At 43.3% G+C, this 27,229-nt stretch overlaps 1 protein-coding gene across 3 annotated transcripts in view; it reads right to left on the bottom strand.

Annotated features, from left to right (window-relative positions):
* Nucleotides 1-363: 363 nt before the first annotated feature.
* Nucleotides 364-27,229, bottom strand: part of ALDH18A1 (aldehyde dehydrogenase 18 family member A1) — a 40,141-nt gene continuing 13,275 nt past the window's right edge. The window contains exons 4-18 of one of the 3 annotated variants that reach the window (XM_055425022.2): nucleotides 25,005-25,154; nucleotides 24,811-24,915; nucleotides 21,658-21,816; nucleotides 21,141-21,231; nucleotides 18,097-18,221; nucleotides 16,946-17,090; nucleotides 16,287-16,360; nucleotides 15,030-15,123; nucleotides 11,871-12,091; nucleotides 9,693-9,830; nucleotides 7,297-7,492; nucleotides 7,072-7,193; nucleotides 5,003-5,189; nucleotides 3,649-3,744; nucleotides 364-1,396 (exon numbers count right to left, since the gene is read on the bottom strand). In XM_055425022.2, coding sequence (XP_055280997.1) covers nucleotides 1,215-1,396; nucleotides 3,649-3,744; nucleotides 5,003-5,189; nucleotides 7,072-7,193; nucleotides 7,297-7,492; nucleotides 9,693-9,830; nucleotides 11,871-12,091; nucleotides 15,030-15,123; nucleotides 16,287-16,360; nucleotides 16,946-17,090; nucleotides 18,097-18,221; nucleotides 21,141-21,231; nucleotides 21,658-21,816; nucleotides 24,811-24,915; nucleotides 25,005-25,154 — 2,085 coding nt within the window. In that variant the 3' untranslated portion in view covers nucleotides 364-1,214. The remainder of the gene's footprint in view (nucleotides 1,397-3,648; nucleotides 3,745-5,002; nucleotides 5,190-7,071; nucleotides 7,194-7,296; nucleotides 7,493-9,692; nucleotides 9,831-11,870; nucleotides 12,092-15,029; nucleotides 15,124-16,286; nucleotides 16,361-16,945; nucleotides 17,091-18,096; nucleotides 18,222-21,140; nucleotides 21,232-21,657; nucleotides 21,817-24,810; nucleotides 24,916-25,004; nucleotides 25,155-27,229) is intronic. The other 2 variants (XM_055425024.2, XM_055425021.2) reach the window with 2 other exon arrangements.

A 27,229-nucleotide genomic window follows, 5' to 3' on the forward strand; every position in this document is an offset into this window, starting at 1 on the left:
AACTGCAGACTATCAGGCACCAAGGGCGTTAAGAACAGGATGGAAGGAGGCAGAGCTCAGAGCTGTCAACGAAGCAGGCAATCCTAAGGCTGTGTGGACCCGGCACAAGGACAGCACGCTCAACTTCAGACATCACCATGCTTTTAGTTCCTAGGCTCCTGGGGCTTCATCTTTCATTTTCCTCCCCTCTCCCTCAGACTAAGTCCCTCCCCCTGGGGATCTGCCTGTGCTGCTCCCACCAACACCTGACACCGCTGAGGCCAATCAATGTTCAGAGAAGAGACTGTGTAAGAGCAGGGTGTGAGAGCACAAGGGAGCAGAGAGGAAGAGGGTAACAAGGACAGAATTTAAACGGTGCCCACAGGCTTTTCATAAGAACTTTATTTCTCAAAAAGGGGGGAAGAATCCAAAGTATTAAAATAATTCTCTAATTTTTTGTTTTGGACAGAAAGGACAGGATGACAAAGTAACTCATATAAAAATTTCAAGCACAACGGCAGTAGGTACTTCATCCTCAAACTTGCACCTCCCATCCACAGCTTTGGTTCCAACTGTGTCACAAGTAGGGCTGAGCTCCAGATCCGCAGAGGCTGCCAAGCAGCCAGAAAGCTTTCTATGTTCACTCCACAGATAAATACAGAAGGCCAACCTGCCCAGTGCAAACGATTCCGTCCATCTCTGTGACTGTTTCTGATGAGAATGCTAATAAGAACTGCCCCTCTCCAAATTCCAAATCTTTCGTTTTGAAGACCAAGAATGTGAAAGAAATGAAATGTGGAGAGACTTATCAGGTACGACTTACTTTTGTAACAACCAAATGCCAAGGGAGACTCTACCTCATTGAGGTGATAAAAGGTAAAAAGCGACTGTGATTTTTCCATTGCCTTTTATGTGGGAAGACCGCACCTTTCTATTTTTATCATCAAAAGGAATTGCACTATGTGAAGCAAAGTCCCTCTCTGTAGCAATTATGCAAAATCCCTATCTAGAGCAATTATTTCTAAGAGAAAAGAAAAAAAGAGAAGTGGGGGCTGGAACGTGAGTCCTTAGCCCAGACCGATCTTGCCACACAGCCCAGAAGCATGGAGGTGCACTTTCCAACAGGCAGGTCCTACCAGGAGGTGGGAGACAAGACCGGGTTCACCCCGAGATGCTTGAGATGAGCTTCACTGTGAAGATCCCTCGGAACATGCCCGGCTCTCCTCTGAAGGCTCTCAGTTGGTGTTTCGCTGAGGAATAGGGAGGTTCTCATGAAGGTACTTTAAACTTCCATGCTCTGAGAAGTCCGAGACCACGTGGTCCTGCCCTCGCAGCAGCCACTTGGTAGTCAGTAGTCCTTCTAGTCCCACTGGCCCCCGGGCGTGGATTCGAGATGTACTTATTCCCACTTCAGCTCCTGCAGGAAAGCAAGGATTGAGGAAGCAGCTTTGCCCAGCCTCTGCCTCCTGTCTGCCCACCAGGCCATCTCTTCCTTCTCCTCACTTGGCACCCTCTCCCCTTCCTCTCCTAACCTACCCTCCCTAGGCTGGCCTGACTTCCACTCTCCCCATAAACATGTTCTCTGCTCCCTGTAAATCATGGTCAGGCCCCTTCTTCTAATGAAAGAGACTACATGGGTGTCTCTTTCTTATTTTTTTTGCAGTGCATTTTGATAACTCTACAAGTGCTGTCTCTGACATCCGTCTTGTGTCTGGATTGCGTACCATCATCTGATATCTGGGCATTGTTTGAGGTGTACAACAATGTACAGAGGTTTTATCTCCCCAAGTATCCTTCAAACCCTAGATAATAAGGGACACGCTCTATAGATATTCCCCAGAATGCTCAGCTCGTAGGTGCTCATAAGACAGTGACTGAATACACGAAAGGATACTATTGCTTTCCCTCCCTCCTGCTCCAGCCTCAGACATGGGGCATCGAGGCTTTTTCTGGATCTGGCGTGGTGTTCTGCACCGTGTGCAGTGGAGGCAGAGCTCCCCTGCTCACCCCGACTTTACTGAGCAGGCACTGGGCTAGGCCTTGGGGATAAAGTATGTGAATAATTGATGCAATTCATGGAGCTTGTATTCTTGTAGGCAAGGCAGCCAGAGAACACTTCAGCAAATAATTGCATGTGGTGATGGGGTGCAGTGGAGGGTGCTGGGATAGAGACTGGCAGGGTGGCAGCACCTGGGACAGGGTGGTCGGGGGAGCCTCCCTGAAGAGTTGTCTCTGGCTGAGACCTAAACAATGAGAAGCAGCCAGCTAGTGGACAGCAGTAGAGTGCTGCTGCAGGCAGCAAAGAGGTACCTGGGGCAGTGGTTGGCAAGGAGACTGACCACTGGCTTCAAGCTCTGGTTTAACAGCATAGAGACCACATGACTTTGGGCATACTGCCTAACCATCTCTTGCTTCAGTTTTTTCTTTTGGAAAAGCAAGAAAATAATAGAACCCATTATGTAGAACTGAGATAATGCATGTGCTGTACTTATGCATGGTGCTGAAAATCTAGTAAATGCTCAGTAAAGATTATCTGTCACTATTATTCATGCATTTCACAGGAATTTGCTCTGAGTGACTGATGGGAAGACAAGGTGGTGGTCTTTGCTCCTCCCTCACCTTGGACCTTCACTTGAATGCTGGGAACCTCAGCCCTTACAAGTGTGTTATTTCTTCTTTAAGAACATGGGAATTAAAAATAACTAAGCCCAATGACTAAGAATAACTAAGCAAAATTCCCTTTAACAACGTTTCATAATCAGTGAGAATTATTCCTCTAGGCAGATCTCTATTCAAACGTTCAGAGGAGTTAAAATGTTTTAAGTAGCTGAAGTAATTGTTAGATGTGCCATAAATGCCTTACTGGAGCTTTGTATAAGGGTACCACTGAAAATCAGAGACTGTCTGAAAAATCCTTATACTACTGGGGGGATGGAGATTTTACTAGTAGGGAGCCTGGTGGGCTTCTTCCGTCTATGGGGTCACACAGAGTCGGACACGACTGAAGTGACTTAGCAGCAGCAGCAGCAGATGGAGGGGAGGAGGGTGCCTTTCCAAAGCCTTGTATTTCAAGGTCTGTTTTAGAAGTCAACCTTACACCTCTGGGTTTACCTGTTTATTTCTGATGCTAATACTTCAGCCCAGCATAGGTAGTAGTAATGCCTTCTTTTGTTCTATCCTTGGGGGGATTCCTATCTCTGAGGCAACCTGGATGTGTCTCTCTGAAGGAGCAAGCCTGCAGTGGCAGTGCCCTCATGGGACCCTGGACACACACCTGTCACAACCCATGCATGTAGACATGTTGCGGTCTGCCAAACGTGGAGGGAGTGAGCCAGGCTCTGAACTCGAGCAGGTCTGGGTCTGAACACCAGCTGAGTGACTTTCGGCAAGTTACTTCATTTCTTTAAATCCTAACATCCTCATCTATGAAAAAGGACATACAAGTACCTACCTTCTTAACCTGTAAGTAGCCAGAAGATAGGAGTTCTACCAGCCCATGGTAGCTGTGACCATTCTCTCTCATAAACCCACTTCCCTCAGTCCGTCTCCATCATCCTGACCACATTTGTGACTGTAAACGCCAGGCATCTCCACCACCCTCACTATGCTCACTGGGCCACAAAGTGATCCACAAGGGACTGCTTTCTCTCTGACCAGACTCTTTCTTACCCAGTCCGAAGCGGTAGCCATCAGAGAAGCGAGTGCTGGCATTCCAGAACACACAGGCACTGTCCACATGCTGGAGAAAGAACTCAGCTGTCTTCTCTGCAGCATAATGAGAATAAATTGAGTTAGGATGGTCTGGGAAAACTATCCCTGCTTCCAGCCACTCAACAGGGCCTGACTGGGTCAGGGCCCAGGCCCCTGGGGTACTTCCCTGAATATTAAACATATAGACTTGTGAATAACTAAAACAGGAAGAAAGCAAAGCCGCTTCATTAGTCATGTTGCCGAACAGTAGGTACATGGGAAAGACTGGGTTAGAATCCAGATCTCCCTGTAGACATACCCTCAGTGTGGCAATGGCCTGTCTACACTGTTTCTAGGCTCTGAGCCAAATCCTTAAGTCTCAACTCCAACTCTACACCCATCAGCTGGGTGACTGTGGGCAGGTCTGTGAACCTATGCCTGAGATCAACGAGGACTGACACCATTACCTAGCTCCCAGCTTGTGGAAAGGACATAATAAACTTACAGCTGGGGAGTACACATCCCAGACCCAGCAGATGGCAAGCGCTTGGTAAGCACTAGTTGTTCTCACTGGTGGCGCTGTGATTCCTCAGTAAACTGACTAGAAGTTCTCTGAAGGGGCACACTGGCTTCTCCTTGACCATAGGTCAGCCTCCCGTGCATGACACCCAGGTGTGCCTTTCAGTGATCACATGGGGAAGGAACAAGTGACTGTGCAGAGCTGGATTTGCCCTATGCTAGTTGGTTCTCTGCCTAACCTCTGGAACCTTGGTTTCCTCACCTATGTGTACGTGTGCTAAGTCACTTCAGTCATGTCCAACTCTGCGCGACCCCAGGACTGTAGCCCTCTAGACTCCTGTGTCCACGGGATTCTCCAGGCAAGAATACTGGAGTGGGTTGCCATGCCTTCCTCCAGGGGATCTTCCCTGACTCAGGGATCAAACCTGCATCTCTTATGTCTCCTGCTTCAGGCAGGCAGGTTCTTTACCACTAGTGCCACTTGAGAAGCCCTTCCTCAGCTGTAAAATGGAATAATTCCAGCAATCTGGAAAAACTGCTGCATGGATTAAACGGTGATGACTCTCACACATGGTGAGCCCTGTTTAAAATGGAGCGAATTGCTTCTTCCCTGCTTCCTCCCAGAGCTACTGTGACAACACAACAGGGTAACAGATATACAAGCACTCAGTGAACCAGCAAGTGCCACCAACCCCGGGCACTATCGGCAGCCCACTGAGATTGTGTTTTCCAGCAGGCCAAGAGGGGATGAGCGGAGCAGGGCTAGCTTGAAGATCAAGGCAGACCCTGCGTGCTGTTGCCTGTGTGCACTGACCATTCTCGGTGACGATGACATCCGTGTGTGAGCTGCCATACTTGTGGATGTGGTCGATGGCGTCCTGCACGCTGTCCACCACTTCAATGCACAGCTCTAGGTCCCCGTACTCAGTTCGGAGGGACTTCACTTCAGAAGGGCTGAAGGTCAGATAAGAGGCGAACTTGGGGCCTGCATGAATCTTTACCTGGGGCAGAGAAAGTGGGGGCAATGACATAAATACAGCAGAAACAGGCAGTGCATACTCTTCCTTCTGGATCCAACAGCAAAGTGAGTCTAGAGATGATGAGCCAAAGGCTCCTGGGGCCTAGAAACCAAAACAGCCCCTGCTTCCTTTCAGAGGCAGCCTCCATCCTCCAGAATACTCTGCTCTGGAAAATGCTGATGGCCACTTGCTAGCAATGGCACCCAGTAAAAGTGGAGCAGAGATTTAAGCAGGAAGTCTCATAAGCCCTTGACTGCTAGCATTTTACGGAAATGAACACATGACTAAAGAAACACCAATCCCCTACATGGGGGATTTAGGCAATGGACTCAGATGGAAAGAGAGAGATTCTCCGAACACGCTTCTCTTCCTCTGCCAGAGAAGTCCTAGGTGTGCTTTAGAAGAAAATAGTACTTGGCTGGGGACCACTTCAAACTGTGGTGAGTTATTAGATTTCTGACTTTGCTAGGCTGGGCGCCATATCCAGGTTCAGCTCAGGCCCAGATTTTGGGGCTAATCCCGCTCCTGGCTAGAGGAATTTAAGGATCCTAAGGGCTTGTCACTGAGGACACAGTCACAATTCTTCAGGATCAAGCACTGGCTCAAGTACCAACAAGCCCCATTTGTCTGGTCCCTACTGCTCCCAAGGTCCTGCGTGGTTTCCCATCTGGGGCCCCACATCCTCCAGGCCTGGGCTCCAACCAGGTTCCTTAGGGGCCGGAACCCTAACCCTGTGCAAGGTGCCCTCTGCTTTACTTCCTGCATCACAAGGTGCTTTGAGAAGTACACACCTGGGCTCATTCTGACTAAGGAACGTCCAGGCGATGCTGAGAAGACTGGTGACATTGTGGGTCTGTCTGAATCACAACTGGAGGTTTGACTCCTGGATACAAGAGAGCTTTCCTCTTGTCCAGTCCAGTCCAGTGGTGCCTGGCACACACCAGTGCTCAAACAGGCCACTAGTGTGAGGTCAGGCCCCAAACATAAGTGGTCATATGATCTAACTCCCTTGTAATTTGTGGGGTACATTTTCATTTTCCAAACTGTCCTTGCAGGTTCCCATGCCACATCTATAAGCTGACTGAAACCTTCCTTTCCAGCAAAACGATGGAAGGCAAGAGACACATGCTCAGGGTCAAAGCAACCAAGGCCAGCAGTCACCCTCTACTGCTGTGCCAGTTCACACAGTTCTGAAGGGACACCATGACACCAGATAGTAAAGCTTAAAATGTGTCCTGACAGAAAATTTACATTGTCCATTTTTACCTGGGGAGTGTCTATTTCTTTGCAATTAGGATTTTAGGATGGAACATACGTTTACATTCAAAACTTACTGGCACTGGTTGTTTATCATCTTAATGATACGGCGAGAAAATAATCCAGAGCAGACATTACACAAATTGCTCACTCCTAAAAATCCCTGCACTAATAAGCACATTAATATTGGTAACTGAAGACATTTGTGGAGGGGAGGATATATGCAAATTTTTAGCTTGAAAACATTTCTGCATAATCTTTCCAAGTCAAACCCAAACAGGAATGTGTGTTCAGAAACATAAACTTTATGCCAGGAAAGAGTCCATTCAGTGGGCTGCCATGTGATTGGCGTTATCTTTGAACCCTCTTAGCCCTGAACACACTCCACTTTGGAATGAAGCTATTTGTGTATGGGTTTCTTCCAGCCTCTAGAGTCACAGGCGTGTCTCACTCACTCTGTGTACTTAGCACACAACTTTGTATATGGCAGATGGTCAAAAACATTGCTTCTCAGATGGCCTTAAATGGAATGGCAGCTGCTCCCAGTATAATCCCAGAGGCTTCTAAATCTCGGGAGTGAGGACAGGAAGTGATGGCCTTGTCCTACCTGTTCCACTCTCAGCATGTCAATGATCTGGTCAAATAATGGTGTTCTCAGCAGGTCTCGGTGGATTAACAGAGTCTCTAAAGCATTACAGGCAGCTGGATATTCACATTTAGAGTCTCTAACTGAAAGAGGAGAATAAAGAATTGTTTCTATTAACATGAACCAGGGCCACTGAGGACATGAGAACTACTTTGCGCACGTAAGATGGGACCTGATCGAGCTCACCTAGCCTGGTGACCTTGTCGACACTGGCCTCTGAATCCACATACATGTGGCAGATGCCTTCACTGTGCCCCATCACAGGGATGCCCTTAGCAGCTTTCTGGATGTCTCTAACCAGCTGGGAAGAGCCTCGTGGAATGATCAGATCTATCATTTTGTCTAAGCGGCAAAGATCTTCTACTTCTTCTCTGGTATTCACCTGAAGAGGCAGAGAATAAAAAGATGAAGATGACTTTTGATCACACAAACTATGGAAGCAGCAGCATCCCTTTCACAGATAAACGCCTGTACCTCCTGAGAACTAAGTGTGATGCTGTGAGAACTTATTACAAAAGCAAGGAATCATGGGAATTGAAAAGTTGTCTAGCAAATGCTTAAACTCTGCACGTCAGGTGCTGTGCTCAACATCACAAAACATGCAGGACAGGATCCCTGCCCTCAAAGAACTCAGGAGTCTGGTAGGGAAGATAGGACTAGGACATAATGAGCCAAAACACAGGATGGATACTTTTAAAGATGACAGAAGAGGTACAAAGTGTGATCTCTGGAAGTTCAAGAAGATACAGAGTATGCCAGGCTGTGAGGGTCACAAAGGGAAGTGGCTGCTCCACTGGCTCCCTGATCACAGCCTAATGACATGATGCTGGGTCTTACTAGGGAGACACGGTTCTCCATGACTTGGGCTGACAACCTCTACCCTGGGATGCTGGTTGGACTGACTGAAGTGCTTATGTTAGACCTTGAAGATTATGGGTATTTTTTTCCTTCCCTTGATTTTTAATTTCCCCCCATACGGTTGTGTTACTAACAATAGAAGTACAAATATACATTTACAAGAAGGTTCAGAGCAACTTCAATCTGCATCTCCCCAAACTGGAAACAACCCTGATGTTCATCAACAGAAGAAAGGATAAGCTGTAGTACATGCTTATAAATGGAATATTACACAGCAGTAAAAAAGGAAAACAGCTGCTGGATGAAACAATGAGAATGAATTTCGAGGACATTAATGAATAAAGAAATGCATATGAAAGAGTGCATTCTGTATGATTTCATTTACATGAAATTCAAAAATAGGCAAAAGAAATGGAATGTGAAAGAAGTAAAAAAAATGGTTTGATGGTGGGGGGGTGGGGCATGATGATGGGGAAGGGAACAGGGAATCTTTCAGGTGTTGGCAATGTTCTGTGTCGGGATGGTTTATAAACATATGTATGTGTGTGTATATATATATGGACACAATTATATGGGTTTCCCAGGTGGCTCAGTGGTAAAGAAACCATCTGCCAATGGAAGAGACACAAGAAATGTGGGTTTGATCCCGGGGTTGAGAAGATCACCTGGAGTAGGAAATGGGAACCTGCTCCAGTATTCTTGCCTGGAAAATTCCACGGACAGAGAAGTCTGGTGGGTTACATATAGTCCACAGGGTCACAAAGAGCAATTGAGCATACATATACATCACATAAGATAAGGATTCTTTACATATGTTACACACCAACAGGAAGGAGGAGGAAATCTGTCACATTAATGAGGATATGGTGCAGCCGAGATCTAAACCACTACAGGCTGTGCTCTTTCCATCCACTATGTTGCTGTAAGAATAGCCCAGCTTCTTGGTGGGGAGCATGTAATGAGGCGGTTTGTAGATACACCAACCCCCCTCCCCACCAGCAGCCAACAGTATCCTGGAATGTATGCACAAGTGGGACTCAAGGCAAAAACAGAAGGATCTGGAGTCTGCTTGGGTCCAAATCTCAACTCTGAGTGATTCTGGGGTGTTATTTTACCAATGAGCCTATTTTTCTTCCATCTATAAAATGGACCTAATAATTAATGGTATCCTTTTCACAGGGTTGTTGTGAGGATTAAATGAAACGATGGATGAAAGTGTTGTGTCCACAGTAGGCGCTCAATAAAACCATCCAGTAGTTCAAAACCTCCACTGGATGGTTGAGGAGAGTGACACAATTGTTAAAGTAATGACCATAACAATAACAGTGTTAATAGCATGACCTCATGCAAGCTGCATGATGGTTTCTGACAAACTTTCATAAAACATATCTCATCAGACCTGGCCTAAACCACTGCCAGTGAGCAGAGCCCAGGCCTCACACTCTAGGTCTGGTATTCCTTCTGCCTATGACCTCAAGAATGATTCCTGTCAATCAATGGTACCAGAACACAGCTGTGTGAGAGAAGCCTTCATGAGCCACCCAACTAGGGCCAAGGAAGCACCAGCGCTGTCCAACATCACAGGCACACAGGACCTGCTGCTCCTCCAGTCAAGCCTGCCTATACAAGTGGCTTGGCCTTCTGCAGCCTGAAGTTTGCTTCAAACATCCAAAGACCTGGCCTGGCTCCTCTGGGCCTGACCTAGCTCATTCCCAGGGACCTACCAGCTGTACAGCTTCCTTGACTCCATGGATTGAGAGGGCCTCCTGGGTCAGGAGGTGAAGGATTCGGTTGCTGTGTGAGGCCTCCTTCCCTCCTTTGAGTAACAAGCCATTACCACTTGCTATAGCCAAGGCTGCCACCTGCAGATCAAAGAGGAATGCAGTGAAACACTGAGCATATTTTCTGTGCCAAGTACTGTGCTAATCACTTTATAAGGTCTACCATGTTTAATCTTTACAACGTTCCAGTGAAATAAGTACCTGTTTTATCCACTGCTTTACAGACAAGGACACTGAAGCCCAGAGAGGTTGGAAACTCCTCAAGGACACACAGCTTATAAGTGGCAGGGCTGGGAACCTTTACCCCAGAGCCAAAGCACAGATCTTAAGAAACTGTACTATACAGCCTCCTCAGCACCATTACGAAGTAACCCAATTTAAGTGCCCAGGGTCACACAGGCCCTACCCTCTCCGGCCACAGGTGCTCGGGAGCCTCCTGACTTAGGTGTTACTCCACCTGACTCAGCAGCACCTGAGGCTATGCAGTATCTCTGGTCACACCCTACCATGGCCCTTTCATTGCTCTGAGAGCTCTAATGCCTGGTGCTGAGCCCCTGCACAGCTGTGGAAGAGACTAATGGCAGGACAAAGCAGGCCATCTAAGAGAGTTAGTTGCCCTCTGGGAGTAAAGGGCTAATGACACCGATCTGATGAGGCCTGAAGCTGAACTTTCTGAACGCTCTAGAGATGAATGAAAATCTTCGGGCTTTTGTAATATATCAAAAGAAACTTTACAAAATAAAACCTGCTTGAACATGCTTATCTCCAGAATAATAATTCTTACTCCTTTTTTGTTTTTGTTGCTCATGAACCTCTTACAAAAATTATGTCAACTTTTCCCAGATAAATGCAGAAACACACAGCATTCTGCAAGTAATTTTCAGGATTCATGGATTCCATGATGCCGTCCAAGGTTAAGATCCCAGGTGAGAAATCTCAGCAGTAACTGGATAAGAGGAAACTTTTTCTCAGTGAAGTATTCGTTAGTATGGATAAAAGGTGGCAGAGAAACTTCCCGGACACAGCCTGCAGAGCGACTTAGGACCCATTTCTACCAGCTGACAGTTATCTCTGAGGGGTTCTTCATGAGACAGATATGTACACAGAGGGGACTGTGTGACAGCACCAGCCACAAGTTGAGGACAGACCCCAACAGTATGGGTGTCCCTTAGTGGACCAGCTGGTTTTAGATCATGTCAGGGAGTAGCCTCCACAAAGCATGTGGGAAGAAAAGGTTCTGTTTCTTTGTTTCTAAACAGAATCTCTCTTTGAAATTTTGGGGCTAGTGCAAAGAAAGAGCTGGTATCATCCTGTTGTCAGTCCAGTGGGGGACTGGTTCCAGATTTCTGGGAATTATTTAGGGCCACAAAGAAAGCCACCCTCTAATTCCATCTTATACTTCAGAGCATGGCTGCTTGGCAAGATCTTTGTCACATGGTTTCTCCACAATTATAGTCTGTGATTTGCCAGATTTCCTGAAGGGCTCACATGTTAGGCTCCCTCAACTACTGAAAGTTCTTCTTCCTAAGAGATGCACCTACAGGAAGCCATCTGTGACATTGATATTAAATGGTCTTTATCAAATGCGCAAAACCAGCTATTAGATGAATGCCTACAGCAGGGTAGCATACACTCTGTGGTCAGGGAACAAAGTGCTCTGGTGAACTAAGATTTTGTCTTTTTGGCATACTGCACAGCATGTGGGATCTTAGCTCCCTGACTAGGAATTGAATTGAACCTGTGCCCCCTGTAGCGGAAGCATGGAATCATCACAGAATGGGAGATTCATCTGGGCTCAAGGTTTAGTTCCATCCTTAAAGGTGTGACAGGAATATTGACTTCTATAAGCTTAAGGTTTTTTCTACTGTAAAATGGACATATGAATTACTGTTCTTATAACTGGAAGAATCAAAAACATAAATTGCCTTAAGAGCAACCTGAGAATAAAGTCACAAAAACTATCTCTGGGGAAAGAAAGGAAGGAAGGAAGGGAAGGAGGGAGGGAGAAAGGGTGGGAGGAAGGGAAACAAAAGAAAGATATCTCCAGGAGATTTATCTCGAGTCCTGAAAAGATGTTCTTCCTCCAATTCCCTACTTCAATGGCCGGCATCAGTCACATACCTGGGGTAGGCAGTCAGGGCGAGATTCGAAGATGACCAATAAAACTCCAATTGGGACAGTGACTTGTTCTAGTTCCAAGTCTTTCGCAATTCGCGTTCGGCGCAAAACTCGCCCCACACTGTCCTGGGAGGAGGCCGCAATCTGCCGCAGACCGATGGCCAGGCTGTTCAATTTAGACGTGGAGAGGCTCAAACGTTTCAGCAGAGGAGTTGCAAGTCTCCCTGAAGAGGTGTGAAGAGTACACTATGAAGCAGTAGACCTGGGTGGGTTACAGCTGTTTTACTGAACACGTGGCAATGTGTTAGGAGCAGACAAGGAACTCGGGGTTTCGGGAGACAAGGACATATCATTTACACAGCTTTGCTGGGAGAGGCAGTTTGGTAGATTACATCATCATGTAAAGGTGTGGACACCTACAAGCTTAGTGCCAGCAGCTTCAGTTCCAGAAATTTATCATTTTCATGAGCAAATCTACATGTAGGGTGGATATTTACCACAGCATTTTTATAATAGTGGGAACTGGATTCTACCCATAGATTCACCCAATGGGCTACAATGCAGCCTAACATGTGAGCCCTTTAGGAAATCTGACAAATCACATACTATACTGATATGGAAAGCTGTCTAGGATATAGTTTGTGGAAAAGGAAAACCATAAAACAGCATGTATGATATGACCCTAATTATCACATATTGTACATACATATGCACAGATACATGTCAGAAAGCTTTAAGAACAGTGATGATCTATCTTTCTGCATTATTTTTTTTATAACAAGTGAATTTGTTTTACAATAGGTATAAGTAAAGATGTTTTCTTTTAAAAGAAAACAAATAGAATTATGGTAAGTTCATATACAGAATTTTGTTTAAATTTAACTATGCATTATGTGATTATCTCTCTTAACACACACATACACACATTTATATATATACATGTTCACATATACAGTCAGGAAAACCATTTGGAATCACATATCACAAATAATCATTGGGCTTCCTTGGTGGCTCAGACGGAAAAGAATCTGCTTGCAATGCAGGAGACCTGGGTTTGATCCCTGGGTCGGGAAGATTGCCTGGCGAAGGGAATGGCAACTCACTCCAGCATTCTTGTCTAGAAAATGCCATGGACAGAGAAGCCTGGCGGGCTAGAGTCCTTGGGGTTACAAAGAGTCGTACATGACTAAGCACACACACACATTCCAAATCATTATTATGATTAATGCTGAATGATACTATGAAAAATTTCCCCTTCTTTGTTATAGTCATAACCACCAAAGACAAAATAATAAAGACTTTTACTTTGGAGTGGAGGAACCAACCTTTTATTAAGAAAAAAAAAAAAAGGAAACCATAATTTCATCAACCAATTACATTAATTTTCTTCATTTTCCCCCATGTGCTAAAAATCAAGTTTTAATTGTAGTGCATATTAAATATTATACTCTAGTTTGTCACCTCATAATGCATATACATTTTCCATGTTGCCAAAATAATTTAATTACTACTTAACATCCCATTGACTTGATACAGTTCAATGCACATGACTGTACCAATGTTATTAAACACTCAGGTTATTTCCAGTTTTCATTGGGATAAATAATCCTGCTCTAAGAATCTTTTTTTTTTTTTTTTTTAAAGAATCTTTACATGCAGAGCTGTTTTTAACTCTTGCAATCTTTTCTTAGGAAAATTTCCTAAACTGGGCTCGCCGAGTTAAATTACTATGCTCATATATACACTAGACTTTGTTCTTAGGTCATGTGTGTCCTTATGGATTCCTAGAGATAACTCGGATCAGAAGTCAGAGCTCTGCCAATAACTAGGTGTGTGATCTTAAGCAGCAGCTTTAACCTCTGTGGGTCTTAATTCTTTTAAACTAAATATTTCAGTAAGATGTCAAAAAAGACTTCTTCCATTTATGAAATTTTTTGTGGTTTTCCAATACTGCAAAAATTCAAAAGATCAGATGTAAAGTCCAAAGAAAGTTCCAAGGTAATGGCTCAAAAATGTTTTAAGGAATGAAAGTATTGTTGATGAGCTCTGCAAGGTTTTTTTTTAAAGGGAATCTACTAATTTGGATGTTTGATTTGAGGTACATTTATTCACAAGGATATATAAACTCTATAAAATCAAGCCCCATTATTTTAGGATGGAAAAGACAGAGAATTAAGAAAAAGAGAGAAAGTTAGGGCCTGTCTGACTCAACATGTAATTTAGTTGTCTGTAACATAAGTTCAGCTTACTCTATCATTAGGACCTCCAGGGCATTTCTGGATGGCAGACTACATGCTGGTTAAGGAGATAAAGCTATCTTTCACCACAGGCTGCACCAACTATTTCCACTATTCTTCTATATACACTGTCCATCTGGGTTTGGTTCCCAGATCTGTCACTGACTGTATGGTTTTAGGCACGTTAACAACTTCTTTCTACTTTAGTTTTCTCCTCTGTATAACAGGGATAATAAATAGTAGCTCTCTTGCCTAGAAAATCCCATGGACGGAGGAGCCTGGTAGGCTGCAGTCCATGCGGTCGCTACGAGTCAGACATGACTGAGCGACTTCACTTTCCCTTTTCACTTTCACACATTGGAGAAGGAAATGGCAACCCACTCCAGTGTTCTTGCCTGGAGAATCCCAGGGACGGGGGAGCCTGATGGGCTGCCGTCTATGGGGTCACACAGAGTCGGACACGACTGAAGTGACTTAGCAGCAGCAGCAGCTATTTTATAGGCACCATATTCTAAAGAGAAAATGAGATCCTGCCTGTTAATTCCTTAGCATAATGCCCAGCAACACAAAGGCCTCAGTAAATGTTATCTGCTATTAGCTGAATGTCTAAAATAATGCAGTCCTCAATCTTTTTCCTTTCTGACTTGTGATGTGTGGGGAATGCAAAAAGCCCCTCAGCAGGTGAAGGGTGGGTGGGTGTTGTACAGAATATCTAAGAAAAGGCGTGGAGGTAGTAGATGTACTTTAAAAAATCCCAACAAATACCAGCCACCAACCCTCAATAAAAAAGTGATGTGTAATATGTACTTTCTTCTATAACGATCTTGTCTTTGGGCAGACCATGATGTACGAATTATTGGTAAAACAAAGAATAAAAACCAAAACAAATCCCTCCATAACACTGACTCAGCTGCCTGCTCTTTACCTTCGGCTTCCTCCAAGTCTTTTTTGTTGGCTAACAGGATCTCATCTCGCTGGTCTGTCAACAGATCGGCCAGGTGATGGATAATCTCTGCTCTCTACGAAGAAAGGTAAAGGATTAACACAAATAAGCAAACATATTAACCCATGAAGAACGCATACTACGCTTTTAGACTTACTCTTCTGCGTGTGCCAGGTCTTGCTCCTAAGTCCCATTACCAGTGACTGAAATCTCCTTCCTTCATGCACTCATTCCCTACCAACACTCCCCTCATTTTTCCTTCCTCTCTCAGTACTAATCTCTCCACTTTTCTTCCTCTTTACCACTCCTGATCACGATGACGAACAAACCCCAGCCTCGTGTTTGGGGAGAAGGCATGCATTACTCGGTTCACTGATGAGATGGGCCAGCACTTGGAATCAGCATGATATACACACTGCACTTATTTAACAGCACCAGCTGTATACCTGATTTCCCAGGTTAAGTTTTTGCATCTAGTTCTTCTTTTTGACAATTATTAATGTTTATTAAATGAATTCAGTCAACAGGGAAAAATCCAGTCCTGAATGCTGGAGGAGACCCCAATCCTTACCCACCTAGATAAGAAGACACAGAAAATCAGAGTAGTGACTACTGAAGGGGTAAGTGACTAAAGAGAAAGAGAAACTAGGGTCCTCTTGGGCTTTCCTCTCTCTATCTGTAGTCATTTCACATTTTCTTCTCCACTCTCAGGCCAAAGAACTCCTCAGAAGAAACCTACATACATCACTTTCAAATCTAGCCTTAACATCACAACTATCAGGAAGCCAGCCCCTGCTTCCCCCCGGCTTTCTCACATTTTATTGCATCTGCTGCTTCAGCTGACTGAGTCACTGTGGACAGGGAAGCTATGGAACAGACTCTGAAGCTTCCATCTTTAGGTAAGCTAGATGATTTGGGTGAGCTGGAACAAGTTACTTTCCTACATGTCCCTGCCCAGTATGTGGCAGGATTAGGGAGCCTCTCTGGTCTCATGATTTTCATGATACTTTTGATCAAAACATCATAATGATGCCAAGCTACCTCAGACTTCAGCCGATAAAAGACAGAGGAGAAAATGAAATAGAGAAAAAGGGCTAAACAAATCTGAATTATACTTATTACTCAGACTTAACTCTATGGGACCTGAGGAATAGATGGAGAAACAAGCTTGACTGTGCACTAAACCTCACAGCATGACTTGCTCTGAAAACTAACAGAACTATCAGCAAAGATTATTACCTGCTCAGGTTCCAAAGTGGCCAACATCCTTCCTCCTGATCGAGCCATTTCTCCCTGCTGCTCCACAGTAGGGCCTGCAAGAACATATGTAGACATCAGCTCATGGTCATGATATGCTTGTTTCACATCCAGAGATCACTCTGACCAATAAACTGGCAGACGAGCATACCAGATTAACTCAGGCAGAAACACAAGAACCTGTCTGCACATAATATGATTTACATGAGTTCTCAATTCCACTTTGGCTTAAATTTTCTAATATGTCTGCACTGCTGAATGTAGATTGTATGACAATGCTGACTTTTTGAACATCTGAGAGCACACACACCATTTCTTATACATCTTTGCATCTCTAGTGTTCACTAGCACCTGGCATCCAGCATGGGCCTAGCAAATGTTTCTTGAGAAAATGGATACTTATATTCTTTAACTTAATGATTTTAGATAAAGGAGGCTTAGTTAGTTGGGTTAGATAAGTTTTACAAAAACATAGGAGAATCCAATTTTGCAAGCAGCATTCAAAACTACACCATATTTCATACTATCAGCACATCAATTTTGTGAGCTCTCCTAGGAGAGCTCTGTCTTTAGCCCCATCTTGGCCATGGAGGCACTAGCTATCATCCACAGACCACGGGACACTATGAAGAACTACTTACCTGCAGGTTTTACTTCGGAAAAGAAGGTGCCAACTTTCTTTCCCTCCACAATGTCTGTGATGACGTGCCCAGACACCTTGGGGTGGGTCCCATTGGCAATGACCACAGAAGTACCACCTTGTAAAGCCCAGAGAGCTGCTTTCACCTAATAGGAGAAGTTAGATCCATGGATGATATTCAGACCTTTATTTTTTTTTTACCAGTAAGTATATAAACAGATTTTTATTCCAAATTATATCTAGAAATTTTACTAATATTTAAAAAGAACAATTAATGTGATAATATCTAAATGGCATTTATTCATTACTGACTATGAAATTCTGATTAGGTACAAGTATAACATACATGATGATACAACCATTAATCACACAGGTTCAGGGATACCTGAAACGGCATTCACTTAAGTATTCAATACTTCGTGATCCAGACCTTTGCAGGGTCTAGACCCCTGCACTTTAAACATGCAAAAACAAAGAAAATACAATGTGATACTAAACAATTTAAGTATCTGTAGGAAGGTTTTCAAGTAGCTCAGAAGCTCTGAAGACACACTCAGCCCATGTGTTTATCTCAGCCCAATCCTGGCACGTGTTGTCTAAGGAGGAACCAATCTGCTACTTGTGCTCAGTGTGTTCTCCAAGACACTGGCACTGAGACATGTGACTTCTACATTTGACTTGTTGTGCCTCAATGCACGTGTCCAGCCTGCTGCTTGACCAGAATATAATCCTGAGTACTCTGAGCTACGTACATGGGGTTGTGGTCTTCACCTCAGCCATTGCTACAAATGATGCTGTACCTAAAGGGTATATCTTCTTAGAAAAATTAATGGGAGAGAAGAATTTTGTAAAAGATTTTATCAGAAAATATTTGAGCTCTAATAAAAATACTTAAGAGGATTTATGAATTATAAAAAATACACACCCTGTTCTTTAAAGAGGTTACAATATGAACACATTCTTTATACATCACTAATACAAATACATAGAAAGACATGATTAAATACAGGTACACAATTTTCATTAAACCTTTATTTAGATATGCATCATCTTTGTATATATACATCAGCCCTCAAACAATTACAAAAGCAAGAAGGATAAAATACTGTTTGGCTTTTAAATTGTTATGGGCAGTAAAGACAAGAGTCCTACCTTGGCTTCCATGCCACCCATTCCGACTCTGGACTTGGTTCCAAATGTCACAGACTGCTGATCACCAGGATAAAATATATCAATGAGCTTTGCATCATCTGACCCTGGGGGGCTGTCAAAGAGACCTAAAAAGTAAACAAGAGTCAGTAATACTGTTTAGGCAGAAGTGAGCAACCCCCAAGAGAGACCTCCCCGGGGACCTGCCAACCACTCTGTATACGACTCATCCAGATAAATTCTGCTATTTGGCCAGCGCTGATGAGAAAAGAGGTTAAGAGGTCCATGGGGCCTACCCACACTGAAAATAAGCTCCAGGAGGATGTACTTTACATACTTTTATTAACTTTGCCTGGTAAATCAATGTTTGCCAGCATCAGAACATGGCCATATCCCCGGCACAAAATTTACCGGTCCTGCCTATAGTCTACAGTGAAGCTGTCCTCATCTTTGCCATTGCTACTTATGATACTGAACCTTAAGGATGCAACTGAAAAAGGTGAGTGGCTTTTGCACAAGCAGTGCAGCAGCCAGATACTGTTTAATGTGACTATTTCCAAGGGCAGGAAATATGAGAGGTTCTCATTCACTCTCAGAGTACCCTTTCAAACAGTCACACTGCATTCCCCACATTATGGGTAAGCCTCTGAAGGTCAGGCTGAGTTAGCATAAGAGCACAGATTTGTCACCACAAAGCCAATGTCCTCTATAAAACTGAGGAGACCGACATAAAATGAGAGTTACACAAAATGTTATATGCATACCATCCAAGATTAAAAATCTTCACAATTTCACTTTAAAAAGAGTGTATCTGAGCCTTGAAAAGCGAGGTCTAAGGGGAACACAGGCAGAAGGAACTGCTAGTAGTCAGAGGCTGGCTGAAGGACATTTAGGCAGCAATGTTTCTGGTTTCAAGTTACTGCTTTTCTTGTGCTAAAATACACCCCTCTGCTCCAAATCTTTAATACAATCAGGCCAAATGCATCCTCCCTAAGAGAGTAAGGGCATCAGAGTGGTGAGAATGGTCAGTGTCCAGTGCACAACACAGCAGTGCAAACCACGAGCAGCAATTACACACAGAAAAAGAAACAGCCTCTCATAACCCCCGTCTGCCTCAACTCAGCAGCTCACAGTTCTGGGGGTTCAGGGCTGGGTTCTTCTCAGAAGGCGTTATGCTATGAGATCATAAATAGTATTTGACAATTTAAGCCAAACTTCCAGACACCTCGAGTTCCTAGCATTCTGATATTTCACCTACTTTTCTTTTTCGTTATAGCAGCCTCTCAAACCCACTAAGAGTGTACTTAAAATTCTGGCATCTTTCTAAAAATCAATATTCAGTGGATAACTATCAGAGTTAAGAGCACAAGCCTGCAGTTTTGTAGTCTGAGGCTGCATTAAAACTAAGGTTTACTAAAGTCTAGTTCAAACTGGGTTTTATTTTTATTATTATGATTTTTAATAATTTTATTTATTTATTTCTGGCTATGCTGGGTCTTCGTTGATACATGCAGGCTTTCTCTATACTGGGAACAAATCCTGCCATATTAACCTGCCATGGGTGTGGGGTAGGGAACTAAATAGGTTTTTTCCTAACTTGCTGAGAACGTAATGGGGGACTTTTGGGATCCTGTAGGTTTGGCCCACTTTAGGTACCTCTATCATATTCTCTATGGATCAAAATGGGAGCAGGTTAAGAAAGTGAACAGAGTGAATGGGAAGCCAAGTTGGAGCTGGGAGGGGCCCTCCATGAGGAGGGGGCAAGCAGGGAGGAACAGAGTAACACACAAGAACACAGTAGTCACACAGCCTGGAATTTCCATAGTGGAGCCAATTTAATATAATGTTATCTCATGATTTACATTAAAAACTAAACGTGATCAAGACCACAAGGCGGTATCACTTCACACCCTCCAGCATGGCTATAATCAAAATGGCAGACACCAAGAAGGAAGGGTTGGTGAGGATGGGAGAGGCTAGAACCCTCATACACTGAAGGGGAAATGTAAAATGGTGCAGCTGCTTAGGAAACAAGTCTGGTACTTCATCAAAAGACTGAACAAATGATCCAGCAATTCTACCCCTAAGTAAAATAAAAAGTATGTTCACACCAAAACTTGTGCACAAATGTTCACAGAATCAGTAGTTATAATAGCTTAAATGTCTACCATCTTGACAATTAGGTAAATAAAACTTACAAACAGGTAGTGTATCTACATAGTGGAATATTATTTGGCAATAAAAATAAATGAAGTACTAATATGTGCTGCAACATCAACGAACCTTGAGAACATTAAACCAGTCATGAAGGATCACATACACATACCGCATGACCACGCTTATATAAAACGTCTAGAATAGGCAAATCAATAGACAGAGCGGGGACTTCCCTGGTGGTCCAACTGATAAAACTCTGTGCTCCCAATGCAAGGGGCCCAGGTTCAATCCTTGATTGGGGAACTAAGACCCCATATGCCACAACTAAACCCACGCATCTTAACTACTGAGCATGTGTAATATAGGCCCCATGCAGCACAACTAGAGAAGCCCACATGCCGCAATGAAGACCCAGAGCAGTCAAAATAATTAAAAAAAGAAAAAAAAATAGAGACAGAAGGTAGATTCGAGGTTTTCAAGGGCTGGAGGGTTTCTAAGGATGTGAGGAGTGACTGCTAAAGGGTTTGGGTTTCTTCTTCTTGTGATTAAAAATGCTCTAAATTGTGAGGAGGGCTGAACAACTATATGAATATACTAAAACTCATTGAACCGTAAATTTTAAAAGGTAAATTATATGTTATGTGAATTATATCTCCATATAGCTATTGTAAAAAACAAAATTAAAGTGCCTGGAAATGACAACATTTCACAGCATTCAAACTTCATCTCCCAGGTGCCTCCCCTCCACCGCCACGTTTTTTGAATCATAAAACCTTCTTCAGACCATACGGCTCAGAAAATAATGGTCTACAGGGGAAAGATCAGGGGAACTCATGCTCACATATACAGTACTTAAAGACTGGATATAAAGAAAAGGCATTTCTTTGTACCTTCTACATCTGAAAGAACAATTAAGAGGTCAGTCTTCATTTCCACAGCCAGACGGGCAGCCAGGCTATCATTATCTTTAACACTAATAACCTAAAATACAAGTATAAAAAGTTGTGAGTCAGGGACCTATGCGGTTCAAACAGAAGTTCACAGAAGTACTCAACTAGGCTCTGGCAGTCAAAGTGAATGAATCTAAGTATATGCATAATAGCTCTTAAAGGCCTTTTCAGTCTGCAAACACCATGCCAATTGGCAACCCCCTCTCCAAACATGCCCCCTTCTCTCCACTGACACACACAAGCCATGCTCACAGCACCACCTTAAATCCATATTGCACCTCACCAGTTGAATGAAACCCCCTGATTTTACAAGAGCTTATGCAACCACTGCTCCAGGAGGCCAGCTTCTCTCCCATTTCTCCATCTTGTTTATGCCCAACATCTGGTGTTAGTACATGCAGCATAGCATGGCATTAGTGTCTACAGCATGCTCAGCCCTCATGAATACTTTACCCACATTTACCCCCTGGAGATCGCTATTGGGCTCTGCTGGAGGGACAACAGCATCGTTTGTGTTGACAATGGGGACGATGTTCATTCGGAGAAGCTCATGAAGAGTCCCATTGAGGTTCCGGCGCTTCTGCTCATCGTGGAAATCCAAATTGGTCACCAAAATCTAAAAGGATTAAACAGATTGAAAACGTGGGAGACAGGAAAATAGTGAACTTCCCAGGAAGAGCATTCATACAAAGGATGCTAAGAGTATAGGAGTTAAACTTTAGGTTTCTTGGATCCGGAAAAGTTCAAAATGGAACACATCTTTGGAGACTTATCTAATTCTTCTGGAGACGAGAGAAAAGAATCACCTGGAAGATTTTAGGATGCTCAAGACATCTTGCAAAAGTACTTTAATCCTTAGAAAGCTATGAAATCTCATCCATTTACAAAATTAAGAAAATGAATGTACCTACTTTAGAGGGATCTGGGGACACTAATAACTGCCATTTCTAAACAATCTTTGTATCCCAGCATTTGACTCAAAGTCTGGTCAAACACACAGTAGGTGCTGAAACATGTGAGTGAGTGAACAAATCGTTACTCTGCCTTGAACATGTACTGAACAAAATGGAACAGGGCCATATTGTCCCTATTTTTGCGCTGTGGCTGACCACTGCTGGAGTTAGCAAAGACTGTATCTGAGCAAGTGGGATGAGTCCGAGAGGCTTATGGAGGTGAGTTTTTACACAAACTGAAAGAAGGGCTTGACATAACTAGTTCAGGGACAGATTTACTCAAGCTGCTCAGAGGCAAGGGTGAAGAGCTGGGTGGGGGGTGAGGGCTGGCTAACAGCTCCCCCTTGCTGGAATCAGAATATTAGGCAATGTTTAGCAGGAGAGAAAGATAAATGGGGATGACAGCAGAAACAAAATGGTAACAAACTCCTAAGCTCATGAATTAAACATTTCAATGAAAAAATCCCTTTGATGTTCACGGAAGAAGGCTCCTGTGAGATAGGACAGAGCTGAGGTAGGAAAGGCTAGAGGCAAATGGTCAATGAAGAAGGTATTGAAAGAGTACAAGTGGGAATGGTTAAGTCCTGAACTAGGGTCTGGCTATGGTAACTGAGAAGATAACAGCTGCCTTAATGATATGTGATATTTGGGCGATGAAGACAAAAACGGTAACATCACCAAGGGAAGTAATTTACTCACTCATCCGATAAAAAATTGTTTGAGTACCTCTGAAATGCCAGACCCTGTAATAGCTGTTGGGATGGAGAATAAATATGCTGATGACTTGGGGAAGATGGAATAGGTTAGATCATGAATGTCTTTTCAGAAAGTTTAGTCCTGTAGGAAACAGGCCTGGGTCAAAGGTGAACATATAGATTCTGGTCCTGGTGGTGGAAGGTCAAACAATAAAAGTAAACACATGTGTAAATAGGAGAGGCAAGCAGGACGTATAAAGGTCCAGTGAAAATATCTGTTGCTCAAACAGTTTAGCAAATAAGAGATGGAAGACAAGAAACCAGAGAGAAAAGTATGTGTTTGGAGAAAGTCAATCTGTTAGGATACAAATCAGGTTCATTTCTATGAAGAAACAATAGCTGCTGTTCTTGTTTAAGTCTTTAACCTGACAACTTATGGGAAACTTTCAAAAGCCCCCGATAATGGTCTTAAGAACAGGATTACTAAAGAAAACAAGGAACCATGATATAAGGTGCAAAGAGCAAAGATTTCCTATAGATCAGATCTTGGGCAAGGCAAAGGTGTTGGGAGTGAAGGGGCCCTTAGATGAAGGCAAACAAAAGCAAAGTTCCTGGACTTTACTTTCCTCACCTGGTTCCAGGCACTTAAAAAAAAATTAAAGACTAAAACTGTCATTGGACTAGGAAGGAAAAAAGAACTGATAATAAGAGGTGCCCAAAATTGAGATTTCCACTGCATTTGTGTGACTGAAAAAAAATCTGAGACTTCAGAGTGGGGTCCCAGACAAGCAAAAGTGAACAAGTCCATGCTTTTCTGTTTCAGCTCCCTTACTCAATGACACTCTGAACATCATTATGGATAACAACTGGGAAAATGATGGAAAAACGGAAAAAGTGATAGGAAATGCAAGACCCAAACCTGAAAGAATGTATAACAACATCATCTGTACATAAAAACATCTGTGTAAATGATAGGATCAGAGGCAGCAAATCTGAAAATAACTTGGGAAGTTAGGCTTTTTCAGTTGTTTTGTGATATTTAAGTGTTTCTATTTAGTGTACAGTTGTATAGTTGATTAAAAATACACCTGACAAGAATTCTGTAAATTAAGGTAAAAAAGAAATGTAGAAAGAAGATTCTAGAACATTCAGGCGGTAACCTCATGTTCCATGAGGACTGGAACATGGCTGATTTGTTTGCTGCAGTATCCCGATGTCTAACAGACTCCTCAGTACACAGTGGTGCACAATAAACATTTGCTAAATGAATTAAAAACCAACGAACCAACAGCATTATCCTTCAATGGTCAGTAGGTATGTATTGTATAAGGCAACCAGATGCAAAGAGAAACAAGCCACCCGAAGTCAAAGAAGTCAATGAAATAAAGACATCTAAAGAGTTGACTCACTGGAAAAGACTCTGATGCTGGGGGGATTGGGGCAGGAGGAGAAGGGGATGACAGAGAATGAGATGGCTGAATGGCATCACCGACTCGATGGACATGAGTTTGAGTGAACTCTGGGAGTTGCTGATGGACAGGGAGGTCTGGCGTGCTGTGATTCATGGGGTCGCAAACAGTCGGACACGACTAAGCGACTGAACTGAACCTATCTTCAGAAGAAGTATCAGTTCTTGGAGTAGTCCTAAGAGTTACAAGTATAGCAACAAGAGCTAACATTACTGAGAATGTATTGAACCAAACACATTAAATGCTTTTCATAAATTTTCTCATTGAGTCCTTCTGAAAACCCTCTGCAACAGGCACTGATGACATTCTCATTTTTCAATAAGGCAACTGAGGCACAAAGAGGCTAAAGACTTTTTCCAGATCTTCCATCTAGCAAGTGGTGAAGCTGAGACTGTATCCTATCAGTCTGGCTCCAGAGCCTCGCTGGCAATAACCTTATTCCACGGGAATCACCCTCACAGGTCCCACCCCCTTGCAAAGGTCAGCCTCTCACCTGGGCAGCACAGATGCTGTACTGGGTAAACATGGCTTCATACAAGGCCATCAGCCCACTCTGTCCAGCAGCGGCACAGGCTCGGGCTTCTAAGACTGGAATTGCCTGTAACGTGCCAACAGACAAGGTGTGGTTGGGAGGGTGGGGAGGGGGCCTAAGGACCCAGTTATAGGGGGTGGGGAAGCCGCACTCACCATCTCTTTCAGGTGGTTCTGCCCTGAGTGTAGGGCCTGCCTTACGCTCTGAGACAGAAGGATCTCATGGCGCAAGCGTTGCTTGCCGAAGGCTACAGCTCCACTCGTCACCAGCATCATCTCTCGGCCTTGATTCTGCAGCACTGACACCTGACGATGACGAAGGAAAAGGCACAAGTCCCTGTAATATCTCTTTCCTCTCGTCACAAGAGATTCAGGCAGGGTAGACTAATGAGTGGATCCCAAGTGTAGGTTTATAGATCAGCACTGGGCTGGCTCTGGAAGAAATCACCCAGGTTGTGTGATAAAAATAGAGTTCTACACATTTCCTCAAATCTGATAAGTAGATGGCAGACAGAAATGAGAAGTTTCAATAAGGGGATTCTGGTATGCAGCCAGGTTTGGCACCGACAGGACTTGAAGATACATAGAAGAGTCTATAATGTGGAAGATCTTGCTGTTTGAGGAAATGAAACCCAGAACACAAGTTTGGAGCCAGGAAATGCAACAAAAACTTAGCAGATGGCCTCTCAAATTCTAAGGCATGCCCTGGGGAGATGACACTGTTTCCAGGGCATGTCTGACTTGTGGGCAGCCTCTGGCTAGACCAGGGACAGATGCTGCTGCTCTTCTGCTCTGTCTGCCTAAAACAGTGTTGGTTACTTTGTTTCCCACCTAGGACGGATCCACAGGAGAGAATCAAAGAGTCCATATTCCTAACCTGTCCATTCCTCCTGATGCTTGAACCCTAAAACCTGGTTCAGGAAGTTATGAGACAGCTACGATAAATCATAATCTAAAAAATTTATTTCTTACACAACACAGTAAATAAACTATACTTTAATAATATTTTTTAAATGAGAAAAAACTTTTTATCATAGAAAATTTCATACTTAGGCAAAGTGGTAAGAATCAAATGATAAATTCCTATGGACTCATGACCCAGCTTCAACAACTGTCTCTCATGGCCAATTTCTCACTCTCCAATATTCCTTTTATAGCTCCATTGTTATTTTAATATGAACCCTAGACTCCAGACACATTATTTGCTGGTTTGTAAATATTTCTGAAAGCAATTGCTAAAACACACGGTAAGTGCATACATCCACAAAACTAAATTTATTATCTAAAACATTTCAATAATTCACTAATATCAAATATCCAGTCAGTGTTCACATCTCCCCACTTTTGAAAGCTTGCTCAAATTGAGATGCAAATTAAGCCCATACACTGCAATTAGTTGAAGGGTCTCTTAATTCATTTTTAATCCATAGGTTCCCCTCTATCATTTTCTTCCCTTGTAATTGTTCATTAAAGAAACTGGGTTGTCCTTTAAGGTTTCTCAACCTTGACTTTCCTGCTTCTGTCCCTGTGATACAGTTTAATGCTGTATTCTCTTTGCTGCAAACTGCTGTTAGGTATGGAAGTTTGATCTTTTTTGTCAAGAATTCTTCACATGTCATGGTATCCATCAAGGGGATACAGAAGGCCTGCATGAATTTTTGTGATGTTAGTTACTGTTGATGATCATCACCAAGACCAGTTAATTCATTACGGGCTACACTGATATTCTAATTCATTCATTTCTTCCCTATTTAAAGGCTGGAATACTTCCATAAAGGGAAACTTTCCTTCATCAACTATTTGGCTGCCCTGAGGTACGGGTTATATGTGAAAGGCTGCACAGATGTGTCTTTCCCCTTATTTATCAGTTTCCTAAATGAGTAGGCTCTTTGGAATCCTTCAAAAGTAACCAAGGAATATTTTTTAAGTATCATTGTCATTCATAGATTTAAATATATTTCACGTGCTTAAATTCAGTGCAATAATATTCAGATATTCCCATCTTTGGCCAATGGAATCCACTTAAAGTTGGCTCCTGAGTCTATCTAACATGATCAGATCCTTGGACAAGATAGTGGACTCCATATGTCAGGACTGCCTTGGCCTAGAAGACTGCTCCTGAAGGTCCATTGGTGTCCCTAGAAGGAGAGCTGGTGACCTAATGGCAAACCACTATCAGGTTCTCCCCACTGTTTTCATCAAGTTTCTCCTTTGCTCAAAATCTTCAATCTTCCTTTTAGGTAGAAACCCAATTCCTCCACTCAGTGTCAAAAGTCTTAACTAATGGAATTAGATACATTCTCCCTGATGAAATCACCTCCACTGCCTTCAAGCTCTGCTCCCTCCCTGGCCCACCAGCATGCCAAACTCATTCCTGCTTT

The sequence above is a fragment of the Moschus berezovskii genome, chromosome 12, assembly GCF_049115385.1.
Source record: "Moschus berezovskii isolate FMDL1 chromosome 12, NW_MosBer_1.0, whole genome shotgun sequence".
Taxonomy (NCBI): Eukaryota; Metazoa; Chordata; class Mammalia; order Artiodactyla; family Moschidae; genus Moschus; species Moschus berezovskii.